We start from the raw sequence: 17,062 nt of genomic DNA, 5'->3' as shown, positions 1-17,062 counted from the left end.
TTAACGGATTCCGGAGGCATGTTTTTCATCGCGCTCTCATCCCCTCGCAGCACCACAGCGGCCTGTGAGGAAAAATAAGAAGAAAACACAGGTTAGCTTTAAAAGACAATAAAGGCGTTGCGCTTCGTGCTTTCTCTTACCTAGAAAACGTGCCTCTCCATCCGGCACGCCAGCATCAAGGCCTTTGCACCTGAAAAGAAGGAGATAAAGACATTATCGAATTCCCACCATAAACAGAAGACTTACAATTAACAAACCTACCTGCCTAGCAGCAGATTCGGGGTCACTGCAGGCCTGGGCCCAAGGAAGGGGTACTGCACCAGTGAAGCAACTCGGGCATCTCACCAACAAACGTCAAGCGCCCCTGCACAAGAAACGCAGGACGGATAGCTCACCCTACAAATAACTAAGATTAATTATTCCGCACTGGGCAACTAAGCATCCAGGGTTCCAGATCTCAGAGCCTTCCAGACACCCCAGGGATACCAGGTGAGCGTAACACCTGGGCCATGTGGTGATGCTCCTGGGCCATGTGCTGATGCTCCTGGGCCATGTGCTGGGGCTCCTGGGCCATGTGCTGGTGCTCCTGTGCCTTGTGCTGGTGCTCCTGGACCTTGTGCTGTGGTTTCCGGGCCTTGTGCTGTGGTTTCTGGGCCTTGTGCTGTGGTTTCTGGGCCTTGTGCTGGTGCTCCTGGCCCTTGTACTGGGGCTCCTGGGCCTTGTGCTGGTGCTCCTGGGCCTTGTGCTGGTGCTCCTGGGCCTTGTGCTAGTGCTCCTGGGCCTTGTGCTAGTGCTCCTGGGCCTTGTGCTGGTGCTCCTGGACCTTGTGCTGGGGCTCCTGGACCTTGTGCTGGGGCTCCTGGGCCTTGTGCTGGGGCTCCTGGGCCTTGTGCTGTGGTTTCTGGGCCTTGTGCTGATGCTCCTGGCCCTTGTGCTGGTGCTCCTGGGCCTTGTGCTGGTGCTCCTGGGCCTTGTGCTAGTGCTCCTGGGCCTTGTGCTGGTGCTCCTGGGCCTTGTGCTGGTGCTCCTGGGCCTTGTGCTGATGCTCCTGGGCCTTGTGCTGATGCTCCTGGGCCTTGTGCTGATGCTCCTGGGCCTTGAGCTGGGGTTCCTGGATCTTGTGCTGGGGTTCCTGGATCTTGTGCTGGAGCTCCTGAGCCTTGTGCTGGGGCTCCTGGGCCTTGTGCTGGGGCTCCTGGGCCTTGTGCTGGGGCTCCTGGGCCTTGTGCTGGGGTTTCTTAGCCTTGTGTTGGGGTTCCTGGGCCTTGTGTTGGACTTTGTGTCTTTGTTGGGGCTCCTGGGCCCTGTGCCGGGGCTCCTGGGCCTTGTGCTGATGCTCCTGGGCTTTGAGCTGGGGTTCCTGGATCTTGTGCTGGGGCTCCTGTGCCTTGTGCTGGGGCTCCTGGGCCTTGTGCTGTGGTTTCTGGGCCTTGTGCTGTGGCTCCTGGGCCTTGTGCTGGGGCTCCTGGGCCTTGTGCTGGGGTTTCTTAGCCTTGTGTTGGGGTTCCTGGGCCTTGTGTTGGACTTTGTGTCTTTGTTGGGGCCCCTGGGCCTTGTGCCGGGGCTCCTGGGCCTTGTGCCGGGGTTCCTGGGCCTTGTGCTGGGGTTCCTGGGCCTTGTGCCGGGGCTCCTGGGCCTTGTGCTGGGGTTTCTGGGCCTTGTGCTGGGGCTCCTGAGCCTTGAGCTGGGGTTCCCAGGCCTTGTGCTGGGGTTTCTTAGCCTTGTGCTGGGGTTCCTGAGCTTTGTGTTGGACTTTGTGTCTTTGTTGGGGCTCCTGGGCCCTGTGCCGATGCTCCTGGGCCTTGAGCTGGGGTTCCTGGATCTTGTGCTGGGGCTCCTGGGCCTTGTGCTGGGGCTCCTGGCCCTTGTGCTGGGGCTCCTGGGCCTTGTGCGGTAGTTTCTGGGCCTTGTGCTGGGGCTCCTGGGCCTTGTGCTGGGGCTCCTGGGCCTTGTGCTGGGGCTCCTGAGCCTTGTGCTGGGGATCCAGGGCCTTGTGCTGTGGTTTCTGGGCCTTGTGCTGGGGCTCCTGGGCCTTGTGCTGTGGTTTCTGGGCCTTGTGCTGGTGCTCCTGGGCCTTGTGCTGGTGGTTTCTGGGCCTTGTGCTGGTGCTCCTGGGCCTTGTGCGGGTGCTCCTGGGCCTTGTGCTGGAGCTCCTGGGCCTTGTGCTGGTGCTCGTGCGCCCTTGTTGTGGGGCTCCTGGACCTTGTGCTGATGCTCCTGGGCCTTGTGCTGGGGCTCCTGGGCCTTGTGCTGGGGCTCCTGGGCCTTGTGCTGGGGCTCCCGGGCCTTGTGCTGGGGCTCCCGGGCCTTGTGCTGGTGCTCCTGGGCCTTGTGCTGGTGCTCCTGGGCCTTGTGCTGGGGCTCCTGGGGCTCCCGGGCCTTGTGCTGGGGCTCCCGGGCCTTGTGCTGAGGCTCCCGGGCCTTGTGCTGGTGCTCCTGGGCCTTGTGCTGGTGCTCCTGGGCCTTGTGCTGCGGCTCCTGGGCCTTGTACTGTGGTTTCTGGGCCTTGTGCTGGGGCTCCTGGGCCTTGTGCCGGTGCTCCCGAGGCCTTTGCACACTGCCACTGATCTGCCTCCTCTCTCATTATCAAGGCCACTATTCATCCTCCTGACTGTTGCACAGTGGAGAAACTTTGCTGAAAATGTTGGGGGGAGGGGGCATGACCTCTGAAGAAAAGGTGCCCCATTCAAATGAATGGGGACAAAATAGTGTGCCATGAAAGTTGGGGGGGACAAACACCCCCGCCCCCCCCTAAAATTACGGCCATGGTGTTGCAAGAACCCAAGTATCGCCATCCCAGGCTGCTAATATTGCTCTTGCAATTGTATGCATTCCTTGTGTACCTCATCAAAGTACAGGAGATAATGTTGAGACACCAGGAAGGGAATGGCTTGATTACTTACCAGTATTCTTCATTACTCCGAGTCCCAGTCTTCCTCCTCATAGTCCTCATTATAAGAGACAGGCCTTTCACCATCCCCTCCCAAGGAATTGTGGAATAGCGACCAACCTGTGCTTCTTGCTCCATGTTTCACATCTTCCTTTCGTCTTCTTTTTTCATTTTTTGTTTTTTTAAGGATCCTCCCCCATCACCCCCTTACCCTCACCCTTTGGCCTGTTTTGATGGCGATCAGGGCTGACTGAATATGATGTTTGGGGCCTAAGCCACCCGTTTCTGGGCCTTGTGCTGGTGCTCCTGGGCCTTGTGCTGTGGTTTCTGGGCCTTGTGCTGGTGCTCCTGGGCCTTGTGCTGGTGCTCCTGGGCCTTGTGCTGGAGCTCCTGGGCCTTGTGCTAGTGCTCCTGCACCCTTGTGCTGGGGCTCCTGGACCTTGTGCTGATGCTCCTGGGCCTTGTGCTGGGGCTCCTGGGCCTTGTGCTGGGGCTCCCGGGCCTTGTGCTGGGGCTCCCGGGCCTTGTGCTGGGGCTCCCGAGCCTTGTGCTGATGCTCCCGGGCCTTGTGATGGGGCTCCCGGGCCTTGTGCTGGGGCTCCTGGGCCTTGTGCTGGTGCTCCTGGGCCTTGTGCTGGGGCTCCTGGGCCTTGTGCTGGGGCTCCTGGGCCTTGTGCTGGTGCTCCTGGGCCTTGTGCTGTGGTTTCTGGGCCTTGTGCTGGGGCTCCTGGGCCTTGTGCTGGGGCTCCTGGGCCTTGTGCCGATGCTCCTGGGCCTTGTGCTGATGCTCCTGGGCCTTGTGCTGATGCTCCTGGGCCTTGAGCTGGGGTTCCTGGATCTTGTGCTGGGGTTCCTGGATCTTGTGCCTGGGCTCCTGAGCCTTGTGCTGGGGCTCCTGGGCCTTGTGCTGGGGCTCCTGGGCCTTGTGCTGGGGTTTCTTAGCCTTGTGTTGGGGTTCCTGGGCCTTGTGTTGGACTTTGTGTCTTTGTTGGGGCTCCTGGGCCCTGTGCCGGGGCTCCTGGGCCTTGTGCTGATGCTCCTGGGCTTTGAGCTGGGGTTCCTGGATCTTGTGCTGGGGCTCCTGTGCCTTGTGCTGGGGCTCCTGGGCCTTGTGCTGTGGTTTCTGGGCCTTGTGCTGTGGCTCCTGGGCCTTGTGCTGGGGCTCCTGGGCCTTGTGCTGGGGTTTCTTAGCCTTGTGTTGGGGTTCCTGGGCCTTGTGTTGGACTTTGTGTCTTTGTTGGGGCCCCTGGGCCTTGTGCCGGGGCTCCTGGGCCTTGTGCCGGGGTTCCTGGGCCTTGTGCTGGGGTTCCTGGGCCTTGTGCCGGGGCTCCTGGGCCTTGTGCTGGGGTTTCTGGGCCTTGTGCTGGGGCTCCTGAGCCTTGAGCTGGGGTTCCCAGGCCTTGTGCTGGGGTTTCTTAGCCTTGTGCTGGGGTTCCTGAGCTTTGTGTTGGACTTTGTGTCTTTGTTGGGGTCCCTGAGCCTTGTGCTGGGGTTTCTGGGCCTTGTGCTGGGGTTTCTGAGCCTTGTGCTGGAGGGCTCCCGAGCCTTGTGCTGGGGCTCCTGGGCCTTGTGCTGGAGCTCCTGGGCCTTGTGCTAGTGCTCCTGCACCCTTGTGCTGGGGCTCCTGGACCTTGTGCTGATGCTCCTGGGCCTTGTGCTGGGGCTCCTGGGCCTTGTGCTGGGGCTCCCGGGCCTTGTGCTGGGGCTCCCGGGCCTTGTGCTGGGGCTCCCGAGCCTTGTGCTGATGCTCCCGGGCCTTGTGATGGGGCTCCCGGGCCTTGTGCTGGGGCTCCTTGGCCTTGTGCTGGTGCTCCTGGGCCTTGTGCTGGTGCTCCTGGGCCTTGTGCTGGGGCTCCTGGGCCTTGTGCTGGTGCTCCTGGGCCTTGTGCTGGGGCTCCTGGGCCTTGTGCTGGTGCTCCTGGGCCTTGTGCTGTGGTTTCTGGGCCTTGTGCTGGGGCTCCTGGGCCTTGTGCTGGGGCTCCTGGGCCTTGTGCTGATGCTCATGGGCCTTGTGCTGATGCTCCTGGGCCTTGTGCTGATGCTCCTGGGCCTTGAGCTGGGGTTCCTGGATCTTGTGCTGGGGTTCCTGGATCTTGTGCTGGGGCTCCCTAGCCTTGTGCTGGGGCTCCTGGGCCTTGTGCTGGGGCTCCTGGGCCTTGTGCTGGGGCTCCTGGCCCTTGTGCTGGGGCTCCCGGGCCTTGTGCTGGGGCTCCCGGGCCTTGTGCTGGGGCTCCCGAGCCTTGTGCTGATGCTCCCGGGCCTTGTGATGGGGCTCCCGGGCCTTGTGCTGGGGCTCCTTGGCCTTGTGCTGGTGCTCCTGGGCCTTGTGCTGGTGCTCCTGGGCCTTGTGCTGGGGCTCCTGGGCCTTGTGCTGGGGCTCCTGGGCCTTGTGCTGGGGCTCCTGGGCCTTGTGCTGGTGCTCCTGGGCCTTGTGCTGGGGCTCCTGGGCCTTGTGCTGGGGCTCCTGGGCCTTGTGCTGATGCTCATGGGCCTTGTGCTGATGCTCCTGGGCCTTGTGCTGATGCTCCTGGGCCTTGAGCTGGGGTTCCTGGATCTTGTGCTGGGGTTCCTGGATCTTGTGCTGGGGGTCCCTAGCCTTGTGCTGGGGCTCCTGTGCCTTGTGCTGGGGCTCCTGGGCCTTGTGCTGGGGCTCCTGGGCCTTGTGCTGGGGTTTCTTAGCCTTGTGTTGGGGTTCCTGGGCCTTGTGTTGGACTTTGTGTCTTCGTTGGGGCTCCTGGGCCCTGTGCCGGGGCTCCTGGGCCTTGTGCTGATGCTCCTGGGCCTTGAGCTGGGGTTCCTGGATCTTGTGCTGGGGCTCCTGGGCCTTGTGCCGGGGCTCCTGGGCCTTGTGCTGTGGTTTCTGGGCCTTGTGCTGTGGCTCCTGGGCCTTGTGCTGGGGCTCCTGGGCCTTGTGCTGGAGTTTCTTAGCCTTGTGTTGGGGTTCCTGGGCCTTGTGTTGGACTTTGTGTCTTTGTTGGGGCCCCTGGGCCTTGTGCCGGGGCTCCTGGGCCTTGTGCCGGGGTTCCTGGGCCTTGTGCCGGGGTTCCTGGGCATTGTGCCGGGGCTCCTGGGCCTTGTGCTGGGGTTTCTGGGCCTTGTGCTGGGGCTCCTGAGCCTTGAGCTGGGGTTCCCAGGCCTTGTGATGGGGCTCCTGGACCTTGTGCTGGGGCTCCTGGGCCTTGTGCTGGTGCTCCTGGGCCTTGTGCTGGGGCTCCTGGGCCTTGTGCTGGGGCTCCTGGGCCTTGTGCTGTGGTTTCTGGGCCTTGTGCTGGGGCTCCTGGGCCTTGTGCTGGGGCTCCTGGGCCTTGTGCCGATGCTCATGGGCCTTGTGCTGATGCTCCTGGGCCTTGTGCTGATGCTCCTGGGCCTTGTGCTGGGGCTCCTGGGCCTTGTGCTGGGGCTCCTGGGCCTTGTGCTGTGGTTTCTGGGCCTTGTGCTGGGGCTCCTAGGCCTTGTGCTGGGGCTCCTGGGCCTTGTGCTGGGGTTCCTGGGCCTTGTGCCGGGGCTCCTGGGCCTTGTGCTGGGGTTTCTGGGCCTTGTGCTGGGGCTCCTGAGCCTTGAGCTGGGGTTCCCAGGCCTTGTGCTGGGATTTCTTAGCCTTGTGCTGGGGTTCCTGAGCTTTGTGTTGGACTTTGTGTCTTTGTTGGGGTCCCTGAGCCTTGTGCTGGGGTTTCTGGGCCTTGTGCTGGGGTTTCTGAGCCTTGTGCTGGGGGGCTCCCGAGCCTTGTGCTGGGGCTCCTGGGCCTTGTGCTGGAGCTCCTGGGCCTTGTGCTGATGCTCCTGGGCCTTGTGCTGGGGCTCCTGGGCCTTGTGCTGGGGCTCCCGGGCCTTGTGCTGTGGCTCCCGGGCCTTGTGCTGGGGCTCCCGGGCCTTGTGCTGGGGCTCCCGAGCCTTGTGCTGGTGCTCCCGGGCCTTGTGCTGGGGCTCCTTGGCCTTGTGCTGGTGCTCCTGGGCCTTGTGCTGGTGCTCCTGGGCCTTGTGCTGGGGCTCCTGGGCCTTGTGCTGGTGCTCCTGGGCCTTGTGCTGGTGCTCCTGGGCCTTGTGCTGGTGCTCCTGGGCCTTGTGCTGGTGCTCCTGGGCCTTGTGCTGTGGTTTCTGGGCCTTGTGCTGGGCTCCTGGGCCTTGTGCTGGGGCTCCTGGGCCTTGTGCTGGGGCTCCTGGGCCTTGTGCTGATGCTCCTGGGCCTTGTGCTGATGCTCCTGGGCCTTGTGCTGATGCTCCTGGGCCTTGAGCTGGGGTTCCTGGATCTTGTGCTGGGGTTCCTGGATCTTGTGCTGGGGCTCCCTAGCCTTGTGCTGGGGCTCCTGGGCCTTGTGCTGGGGCTCCTGGGCCTTGTGCTGGGGCTCCTGGGCCTTGTGCTGGGGATCCCGGGCCTTGTGCTGGGGCTCCCGGGCCTTGTGCTGGGGCTCCCGGGCTTTGTGCTGGGGCTCCCGAGCCTTGTGCTGATGCTCCCGGCCCTTGTGATGGGGCTCCCGGGCCTTGTGCTGGGGCTCCTTGGCCTTGTGCTGGTGCTCCTGGGCCTTGTGCTGGGGCTCCTGGGCCTTGTGCTGGGGCTCCTGGGCCTTGTGCTGGTGCTCCTGGGCCTTGTGCTGTGGTTTCTGGGCCTTGTGCTGGGGCTCCTGGGCCTTGTGCTGGGGCTCCTGGGCCTTGTGCTGATGCTCATGGGCCTTGTGCTGATGCTCCTGGGCCTTGTGCTGATGCTCCTGGGCCTTGAGCTGGGGTTCCTGGATCTTGTGCTGGGGTTCCTGGATCTTGTGCTGGGGCTCCCTAGCCTTGTGCTGGGGCTCCTGTGCCTTGTGCTGGGGCTCCTGGGCCTTGTGCTGGGGCTCCTGGGCCTTGTGCTGGGGTTTCTTAGCCTTGTGTTGGGGTTCCTGGGCCTTGTGTTGGACTTTGTGTCTTTGTTGGGGCTCCTGGGCCCTGTTCCGGGGCTCCTGGGCCTTGTGCTGATGCTCCTGGGCCTTGAGCTGGGGTTCCTGGATCTTGTGCTGGGGCTCCTGGGCCTTGTGCTGGGGCTCCTGGGCCTTGTGCTGTGGTTTCTGGGCCTTGTGCTGTGGCTCCTGGGCCTTGTGCTGGGGCTCCTGGGCCTTGTGCTGGGGTTTCTTAGCCTTGTGTTGGGGTTCCTGGGCCTTGTGTTGGACTTTGTGTCTTTGTTGGGGCCCCTGGGCCTTGTGCCGGGGCTCCTGGGCCTTGTGCCGGGGTTACTGGGCCTTGTGCTGGGGTTCCTGGGCCTTGTGCCGGGGCTCCTGGGCCTTGTGCTGGGGTTTCTGGGCCTTGTGCTGGGGCTCCTGAGCCTTGAGCTGGGGTTCCCAGGCCTTGTGCTGGGGTTTCTTAGCCTTGTGCTGGGGTTCCTGAGCTTTGTGTTGGACTTTGTGTCTTTGTTGGGTTCCCTGAGCCTTGTGCTGGGGTTTCTGGGCCTTGTGCTGGGGTTTCTGAGCCTTGTGCTGGAGGGCTCCCGAGCCTTGTGCTGGGGCTCCTGGGCCTTGTGCTGGAGCTCCTGGGCCTTGTGCTAGTGCTCCTGCACCCTTGTGCTGGGGCTCCTGGACCTTGTGCTGATGCTCCTGGGCCTTGTGCTGGGGCTCCTGGGCCTTGTGCTGGGGCTCCCGGGCCTTGTGCTGGGGCTCCCGGGCCTTGTGCTGGGGCTCCCGAGCCTTGTGCTGATGCTCCCGGGCCTTGTGATGGGGCTCCCGGGCCTTGTGCTGGGGCTCCTTGGCCTTGTGCTGGTGCTCCTGGGCCTTGTGCTGGTGCTCCTGGGCCTTGTGCTGGGGCTCCTGGGCCTTGTGCTGGTGCTCCTGGGCCTTGTGCTGGGGCTCCTGGGCCTTGTGCTGGTGCTCCTGGGCCTTGTGCTGTGGTTTCTGGGCCTTGTGCTGGGGCTCCTGGGCCTTGTGCTGGGGCTCCTGGGCCTTGTGCTGATGCTCATGGGCCTTGTGCTGATGCTCCTGGGCCTTGTGCTGATGCTCCTGGGCCTTGAGCTGGGGTTCCTGGATCTTGTGCTGGGGTTCCTGGATCTTGTGCTGGGGCTCCCTAGCCTTGTGCTGGGGCTCCTGGGCCTTGTGCTGGGGCTCCTGGGCCTTGTGCTGGGGCTCCTGGCCCTTGTGCTGGGGCTCCCGGGCCTTGTGCTGGGGCTCCCGGGCCTTGTGCTGGGGCTCCCGAGCCTTGTGCTGATGCTCCCGGGCCTTGTGATGGGGCTCCCGGGCCTTGTGCTGGGGCTCCTTGGCCTTGTGCTGGTGCTCCTGGGCCTTGTGCTGGTGCTCCTGGGCCTTGTGCTGGGGCTCCTGGGCCTTGTGCTGGGGCTCCTGGGCCTTGTGCTGGGGCTCCTGGGCCTTGTGCTGGTGCTCCTGGGCCTTGTGCTGGGGCTCCTGGGCCTTGTGCTGATGCTCATGGGCCTTGTGCTGATGCTCCTGGGCCTTGTGCTGATGCTCCTGGGCCTTGAGCTGGGGTTCCTGGATCTTGTGCTGGGGTTCCTGGATCTTGTGCTGGGGCTCCCTAGCCTTGTGCTGGGGCTCCTGTGCCTTGTGCTGGGGCTCCTGGGCCTTGTGCTGGGGCTCCTGGGCCTTGTGCTGGGGTTTCTTAGCCTTGTGTTGGGGTTCCTGGGCCTTGTGTTGGACTTTGTGTCTTCGTTGGGGCTCCTGGGCCCTGTGCCGGGGCTCCTGGGCCTTGTGCTGATGCTCCTGGGCCTTGAGCTGGGGTTCCTGGATCTTGTGCTGGGGCTCCTGGGCCTTGTGCTGGGGCTCCTGGGCCTTGTGCTGTGGTTTCTGGGCCTTGTGCTGTGGCTCCTGGGCCTTGTGCTGGGGCTCCTGGGCCTTGTGCTGGAGTTTCTTAGCCTTGTGTTGGGGTTCCTGGGCCTTGTGTTGGACTTTGTGTCTTTGTTGGGGCCCCTGGGCCTTGTGCCGGGGCTCCTGGGCCTTGTGCCGGGGTTCCTGGGCCTTGTGCCGGGGTTCCTGGGCATTGTGCCGGGGCTCCTGGGCCTTGTGCTGGGGTTTCTGGGCCTTGTGCTGGGGCTCCTGAGCCTTGAGCTGGGGTTCCCAGGCCTTGTGATGGGGCTCCTGGACCTTGTGCTGGGGCTCCTGGGCCTTGTGCTGGGGCTCCTGGGCCTTGTGCTGGGGCTCCTGGGCCTTGTGCTGTGGTTTCTGGGCCTTGTGCTGGGGCTCCTGGGCCTTGTGCTGGGGCTCCTGGGCCTTGTGCCGATGCTCATGGGCCTTGTGCTGATGCTCCTGGGCCTTGTGCTGATGCTCCTGGGCCTTGTGCTGGGGCTCCTGGGCCTTGTGCTGGGGCTCCTGGGCCTTGTGCTGTGGTTTCTGGGCCTTGTGCTGGGGCTCCTGGGCCTTGTGCTGGGGCTCCTGGGCCTTGTGCTGGGGTTCCTGGGCCTTGTGCCGGGGCTCCTGGGCCTTGTGCTGGGGTTTCTGGGCCTTGTGCTGGGGCTCCTGAGCCTTGAGCTGGGGTTCCCAGGCCTTGTGCTGGGGTTTCTTAGCCTTGTGCTGGGGTTCCTGAGCTTTGTGTTGGACTTTGTGTCTTTGTTGGGGTCCCTGAGCCTTGTGCTGGGGTTTCTGGGCCTTGTGCTGGGGTTTCTGAGCCTTGTGCTGGGGGGCTCCCGAGCCTTGTGCTGGGGCTCCTGGGCCTTGTGCTGGAGCTCCTGGGCCTTGTGCTGATGCTCCTGGGCCTTGTGCTGGGGCTCCTGGGCCTTGTGCTGGGGCTCCCGGGCCTTGTGCTGTGGCTCCCGGGCCTTGTCCTGGGGCTCCCGGGCCTTGTGCTGGGGCTCCCGAGCCTTGTGCTGATGCTCCCGGGCCTTGTGCTGGGGCTCCTTGGCCTTGTGCTGGTGCTCCTGGGCCTTGTGCTGGTGCTCCTGGGCCTTGTGCTGGGGCTCCTGGGCCTTGTGCTGGTGCTCCTGGGCCTTGTGCTGGGGCTCCTGGGCCTTGTGCTGGTGCTCCTGGGCCTTGTGCTGTGGTTTCTGGGCCTTGTGCTGGGCTCCTGGGCCTTGTGCTGGGGCTCCTGGGCCTTGTGCTGATGCTCCTGGGCCTTGTGCTGATGCTCCTGGGCCTTGTGCTGATGCTCCTGGGCCTTGAGCTGGGGTTCCTGGATCTTGTGCTGGGGTTCCTGGATCTTGTGCTGGGGCTCCCTAGCCTTGTGCTGGGGCTCCTGGGCCTTGTGCTGGGGCTCCTGGGCCTTGTGCTGGGGCTCCCGGGCCTTGTGCTGGGGCTCCCGGGCCTTGTGCTGGGGCTCCCGGGCCTTGTGCTGGGGCTCCCGGGCCTTGTGCTGGGGCTCCCGAGCCTTGTGCTGATGCTCCCGGGCCTTGTGATGGGGCTCCCGGGCCTTGTGCTGGGGCTCCTTGGCCTTGTGCTGGTGCTCCTGGGCCTTGTGCTGGGGCTCCTGGGCCTTTTTGCTGGGGCTCCTGGGCCTTGTGCTGGGGCTCCTGGGCCTTGTGCTGGTGCTCCTGGGCCTTGTGCTGTGGTTTCTGGGCCTTGTGCTGGGGCTCCTGGGCCTTGTGCTGGGGCTCCTGGGCCTTGTGCTGATGCTCATGGGCCTTGTGCTGATGCTCCTGGGCCTTGTGCTGATGCTCCTGGGCCTTGAGCTGGGGTTCCTGGATCTTGTGCTGGGGTTCCTGGATCTTGTGCTGGGGCTCCCTAGCCTTGTGCTGGGGCTCCTGTGCCTTGTGCTGGGGCTCCTGGGCCTTGTGCTGGGGCTCCTGGGCCTTGTGCTGGGGTTCCTGGATCTTGTGCTGGGGTTCCTGGATCTTGTGCTGGGGCTCCCTAGCCTTGTGCTGGGGCTCCTGTGCCTTGTGCTGGGGCTCCTGGGCCTTGTGCTGGGGCTCCTGGGCCTTGTGCTGGGGTTTCTTAGCCTTGTGTTGGGGTTCCTGGGCCTTGTGTTGGACTTTGTGTCTTTGTTGGGGCTCCTGGGCCCTGTTCCGGGGCTCCTGGGCCTTGTGCTGATGCTCCTGGGCCTTGAGCTGGGGTTCCTGGATCTTGTGCTGGGGCTCCTGGGCCTTGTGCTGGGGCTCCTGGGCCTTGTGCTGTGGTTTCTGGGCCTTGTGCTGTGGCTCCTGGGCCTTGTGCTGGGGCTCCTGGGCCTTGTGCTGGGGTTTCTTAGCCTTGTGTTGGGGTTCCTGGGCCTTGTGTTGGACTTTGTGTCTTTGTTGGGGCCCCTGGGCCTTGTGCCGGGGCTCCTGGGCCTTGTGCCGGGGTTCCTGGGCCTTGTGCCGGGGTTCCTGGGCATTGTGCCGGGGCTCCTGGGCCTTGTGCTGGGGTTTCTGGGCCTTGTGCTGGGGCTCCTGAGCCTTGAGCTGGGGTTCCCAGGCCTTGTGATGGGGTTTCTTAGCCTTGTGCTGGGGTTCCTGAGCTTTGTGTTGGACTTTGTGTCTTTGTTGGGGTCCCTGAGCCTTGTGCTGGGGTTTCTGGGCCTTGTGCTGGGGTTTCTGAGCCTTGTGCTGGGGGGCTCCCGAGCCTTGTGCTGGGGCTCCTGGGCCTTGTGCTGGGGCTCCTGGGCCTTGTGCTGGTGCTCCTGGGCCTTGTGCTGGTGCTCCTGCACCTTGTGCTGTGGTTTCTGGGCCTTGTGCTGGGGCTCCTGGGGCTTGTGCTGGGGCTCCTGGGCCTTGTGCTGGGGCTCCTGGGCCTTGCGCTGGTGGTCCTGGGCGGTGCGCTGGTGCTCCTGGGCCTTGTGCTGGGGCGCCTGGGCCTTGTGCTGTGGTTTCTGGGCCTTGTGCTGGGGCTCCTGGGCCTTGTGCTGGGGCTCCTGGGCCTCGTGCTGGGGTTTCTTAGCCTTGTGTTGGGGTTCCTGGGCCTTGTGTTGGACTTTGTGTCTTTGTTGGGGTTCCTGAGCCTTGTGCCGGGGCTCCTGGGCCTTGTGCCGGGGCTCCTGGGCCTTGTGCTGGGGTTTCTGGGCCTTGTGCTGGGGTTTCTGAACCTTGTGCTGGGGCTCCTGAGCCTTGAGCTGGGGTCCCCAGGCCTTGTGCCAGGGTTTCTTAGCCTTGTGCTGGGGTTCCTGAGCTTTGTGTTGGACTTTGTGTCTTTGTTGGGGTCCCTGAGCCTTGTGCTGGGGATTCTGAGCCTTGTGCTGGGGTTCCTGAGCCTTGTGCTGGGGTTCCTGGGCATTGTGCTGGGGCTCCTGGGCATTGTGCTGGGACTCCCGAGCCTTGTGCTTGGGTCCTGGGCCTTGTGCCGGTGCTCCCGAGGCCTTTGCACACTGCCACTGATCTGCCTCCTCTCTCATTATCAAGGCCACTATTCATCCTCCTGACTGTTGCACAGTGGAGAAACTTTGCTGAAAATGTTGGGGGGAGGGGGCATGACCTCTGAAGAAAAGGTGCCCCATTCAAATGAATGGGGACAAAATAGTGTGCCATGAAAGTTGGGGGGGACAAACACCCCCGCCCCCCCCTAAAATTACGGCCATGGTGTTGCAAGAACCCAAGTATCGCCATCCCAGGCTGCTAATATTGCTCTTGCAATTGTATGCATTCCTTGTGTACCTCATCAAAGTACAGGAGATAATGTTGAGACACCAGGAAGGGAATGGCTTGATTACTTACCGGTATTCTTCATTACTCCGAGTCCCAGTCTTCCTCCTCATAGTCCTCATTATGAGAGACAGGCCTTTCACCATCCCCTCCCAAGGAAATGTGGAGTGGCGACCAACCTGTGCTTCTTGCTCCATGTTTCACATCTTCCTTTCGTCTTCTTTTTTCATTTTTGGTTTTTTTAAGGATCCTCCCCCATCCCCCCCTTACCCTCACCCTTTGGCCTGTTTTGATGGCGATCAGGGCTGACTGAATATGATGTTTGGGGCCTCAGCCACCCGTGGGGGAGCTTAAATGATCACGACTAGAGAGAAAGGCGGCGGGTGTGTAGATGGCCGGGGATTGTGACAGGGCAGGCGGCCCGCTTGGAGCTGAAACAGTTAATGTCCGCTGAAGAGCTAGTTATGGCTGTTTGTCAGGAAGGTGCTACTTTGGGGAAAACAGAGTAAAAGGCCACGAGGTGATGAAAGGTTGCTGGGTGCGCCAGCCAGGGCAGCCTGTAACGTGTGCTTTGTTTATTAAGCACCTGGTGAGCAAACAGCAAACGTTACACAACAGCCTTGTGGCACATCCTGAGGCATAAATGGCCCAGCAAACAGATAGCACATAATACATGTGTGCCCGCCTGTAGAGCTCCAGCAGAAGGTTCCGGGCCCCCTACCTTTAGGGCGGCAGCTGCTGGGGAGCAACGAGACACACAGTCCCCCACTATTGTTAGACCACGTGACATCACTCAGCCAGCCAAGCCCATGGCATCAGGACCACCCTCTCAGCCAGCAGGAGTCCCGGGTGAACACGCGGCTGCACCGGGGACATGTTGCCCCCCACGCGCTGTGAGGTGGGGCTGCTGGTCAAGTGGGTCTTCAAGGGCTTGGCCAGCCTCCGCCCAACACCCACCCAGTCTGGGGCAATCCCGCAACATGTGTAACAGACGGCCAACGTCCAGAAATAGCAACCCTGAATCTAAAATAATTCAGCAATTTTATTGAGGAGTACCCACCCACCCACTAGCTTGATGTCACCCCAGACAATGAAACGTTCATCTACAGAGAGGGGCCCTAATGTGAGTATGCGGCCCCTGGTCCATAGGGCCTCCACATCCCTATCCATGGAGGGCAACACGGCCTCCATGTCCCACAGAGGTAGCTGTTTATCATATGGGGGTGCGGGGGGCGACATTCAGTCTCTTATTCAATTTACTCCAGGACACCCAGGTCGGCCCCACCGGACGTCGCGGGTGTGGGCACTTGGATGCGAGCAGGAGCGTCAGGGGCACAGAGCCAGCCTATAGGGCGCTCCAGGTGAACCTGTGGGGCGTCCGAGTGCGCGCTGCCGCCCAAATGGTTGCTTGATGTCATTGCGCCAAAAGACGGTCAGTCCCCCCAAATGTTCCAGCCGCATCCGGACTTGTCCACCACCCATAGAAAGGAAGAACACCCCCCCCCCTTACACCCCCCATAAGATAAGTGAAGAAAGCACGGACAGGCCGCATTGGGATGTTGTGGAAGAAGTACAGAAGCTTGGGTAAAATTCCCATTTTTATCATGTGACAATGTTATGCAACCCCCCCCCCCTCCCACCCCCGAAGTTAGGACTTCATGTGAGAAAAATAGGAGTCACAATTTAGATCAAACATCAGTGAGGCCGCCCTAGCAACATGCATCCAAGTGCCGGAACCTGCCCTAGCAACATGGATCCAAGTGCCGGAACCTGCCCTAGCAACATGCATCCAAGTGCCGGAACCTGCCCTAGCAACATGGATCCAAGTGCCGGAACCTGCCCTAGCAACATGGATCCAAGTGCCGGAACCTGCCCTAGCAACATAGATCCAAGTGCCGGAACCTGCCCTAGCAACATGCATCCAAGTGCCGGAACCTGCCCTAGCAACATGGATCCAAGTGCCAGAACCTGCCCTAGCAACATGCATCCAAGTGCCGGAACCTGCCCTAGCAACATGCATCCAAGTGCCGGAACCTGCCCTAGCAACATGCATCCAAGTGCCGGAACCTGCCCTAGCAACATGCATCCAAATGCCGGAACCTGCCCTAGCAACATGCATCCAAGTGCCGGAACCTGCCCTAGCAACATGCATCCAAGTGCCGGAACCTGAGCGGGGCCCGGAGAGTCCCAGCGAATCCGGCGGCGGTCGCGTAGCCCCAGTCAGTGGGTAAATCTCAGATCTGCTATTTGTTAGAATGGATTTCTAAACTCTGCTCTGGGCGACAGATGTTTAGGAGGCCACCTGTGTTAGTGAAACAGGGGACACTTCTGGGAGGATGGCCAGACCAATTCACGGTAGCTTGTAGAGCAGTCAAGGCTAAGCCACGGGAGGAGCGGCGGCGGTCAGAGGTCTTTGATAAGCACACACATTAAGACATCAAGAATGACCCTTAGGAGTGTACATAAATATACAATTTATTAGGCCCAAGAATAAACGCAAGTGAAAAATGAAATGCAATGTAAAAATACTGCACAAGTAACACACTTTATATGCAGTCACTTTGATCAATGCAGTAAACTGGGGAATCCAGGCGAAACCTGCAAGGAGAAAGGGCAGGTGAACTGTATAGCATCGAAAACCTTCAGAGATGGATAGCCCTGACTTAGGTCTGGCCCTACGATGCATGGAGCCTTGTGCTCAATCTTCGATGCGCGCATAAAGGCGCTTGGTCGTGTGTAAACTCACAAAGTACAATTTCTAAGGAGCTGGCAAAGTTAGAGACAGGATTCTGAATGGTGAAAACAGATTCCAAGAGTCAGGGGAGGGTCGGCTGCGATGAGCAAAGCTATTTCCAACTTTCGGAGGACTTTAGGAAGTGGAGGCTACCCAAGCCAATGAGAGGACCACAAGGGATCCTCCATGCGTAAAATACTATGGATGAGCAAGGGGCCACCGGTAAGTGGCTTCGGTACTCACCGCCCTTAGCTCAGTTCACGTTCAATCTTGGAAGGTCTGGAGGGGGTCACCAGAGGTACGATTTCCCAGCCCTTGATTCAGTTTGAAAGTGCACAGGAGTTGCGGGGTGCAGATGCGAGTCCAGTTTACTGCATAAACTGTATCTCTTGTCTTGGTTAAAGAACACTGATGCAGCTGGTCTCAGGGCACAAGAAGGAATGCCGGGAAAGCACCTTCAGCGACCGTCACTGTCGCACAGTGATGCAGGAGCACCCAACTCTCGCGATAATGTCGCGATCTGACTCTCACTTCTCTCTCGTGGCCCAAAGCAGCTGGGATGACGTCATTCAGTGACACAGTGCTTTGCAGTGCAAGCTAGGATTTCCCACGGTTTTGAGGCAAAACTCGATGCGACAGCGCTCCTGCACAGGTGCCAAGGTTCGAGCTGGATAGTCCACTGGATGGCCCAGGGACACTTCCAAACAAGCTCTTTTGCAGGGCAACCAGGAGGCATCAAGAGCGATTGGTCAAACCACTCCAAGGGGTTGAAGCACCTTTGCAGGCCTTTGTAGATTGAGCGCAAAGCAGGGCTTTATCAGGACAACAGCCAGCTCAGGGGGCCAATCTTCTGTGAGGTTCCGGATAGTGCTTGGATCTGCTCGGCTCTTCTGTATACTTTGCTCCGTCTACAGGTCTATTTGGACCTGTTGCTGATCTACGGGTCTGCATTCTGGACCCCTCCTCATATCCACAGGTCCAGTGATTGCTC

The 17,062-nt window shown here is 61.4% G+C and overlaps 1 protein-coding gene across 1 annotated transcript; it reads right to left on the bottom strand.

Annotated features, from left to right (window-relative positions):
* Positions 1 to 976: 976 nt before the first annotated feature.
* On the bottom strand, positions 977 to 13,090 carry LOC138525869 (trichohyalin-like). Its single transcript, XM_069636158.1, has 7 exons — positions 12,326 to 13,090; positions 11,325 to 12,164; positions 9,190 to 10,164; positions 7,474 to 7,995; positions 5,298 to 6,011; positions 3,624 to 4,724; positions 977 to 2,068 (listed from the first exon to the last, which is right to left on the bottom strand). Exons 1-7 carry the CDS (start codon positions 13,088 to 13,090, stop codon positions 977 to 979), a joined length of 6,009 nt encoding a protein of 2,002 aa, XP_069492259.1.
* Between the last annotated feature and the right edge of the window lie 3,972 nt (positions 13,091 to 17,062).

This window comes from Ambystoma mexicanum, chromosome 7p (assembly GCF_040938575.1).
Source record: "Ambystoma mexicanum isolate Mex_15411 chromosome 7p, UKY_AmexF1_1, whole genome shotgun sequence".
Lineage (NCBI taxonomy): Eukaryota > Metazoa > Chordata > Amphibia > Caudata > Ambystomatidae > Ambystoma > Ambystoma mexicanum.
This window is presented reverse-complemented; position numbering and strand designations above follow the sequence as displayed.

What these genes read in the sequence shown, in the direction of transcription:
- LOC138525869 (XM_069636158.1), bottom strand. Translation starts at nt 13,090, where the DNA reads ATGAGAGAGGAGGCAGATCAGTGGCAGTGTGCAAAGGCCTCGGGAGCA. An exon ending in CCCAGGAGCCCCAGCACAAG is followed by an intron (nt 12,165 to 12,325) that starts GCTCGGGAGCCC and finishes TGGGAACCCCAG; the next exon opens with CTCAAGGCTCAGGAGCCCCA. An exon ending in CCCAGAAACCACAGCACAAG is followed by an intron (nt 6,012 to 7,473) that starts GCCCAGGAGCAC and finishes TGGGAACCCCAG; the next exon opens with CTCAAGGCTCAGGAGCCCCA.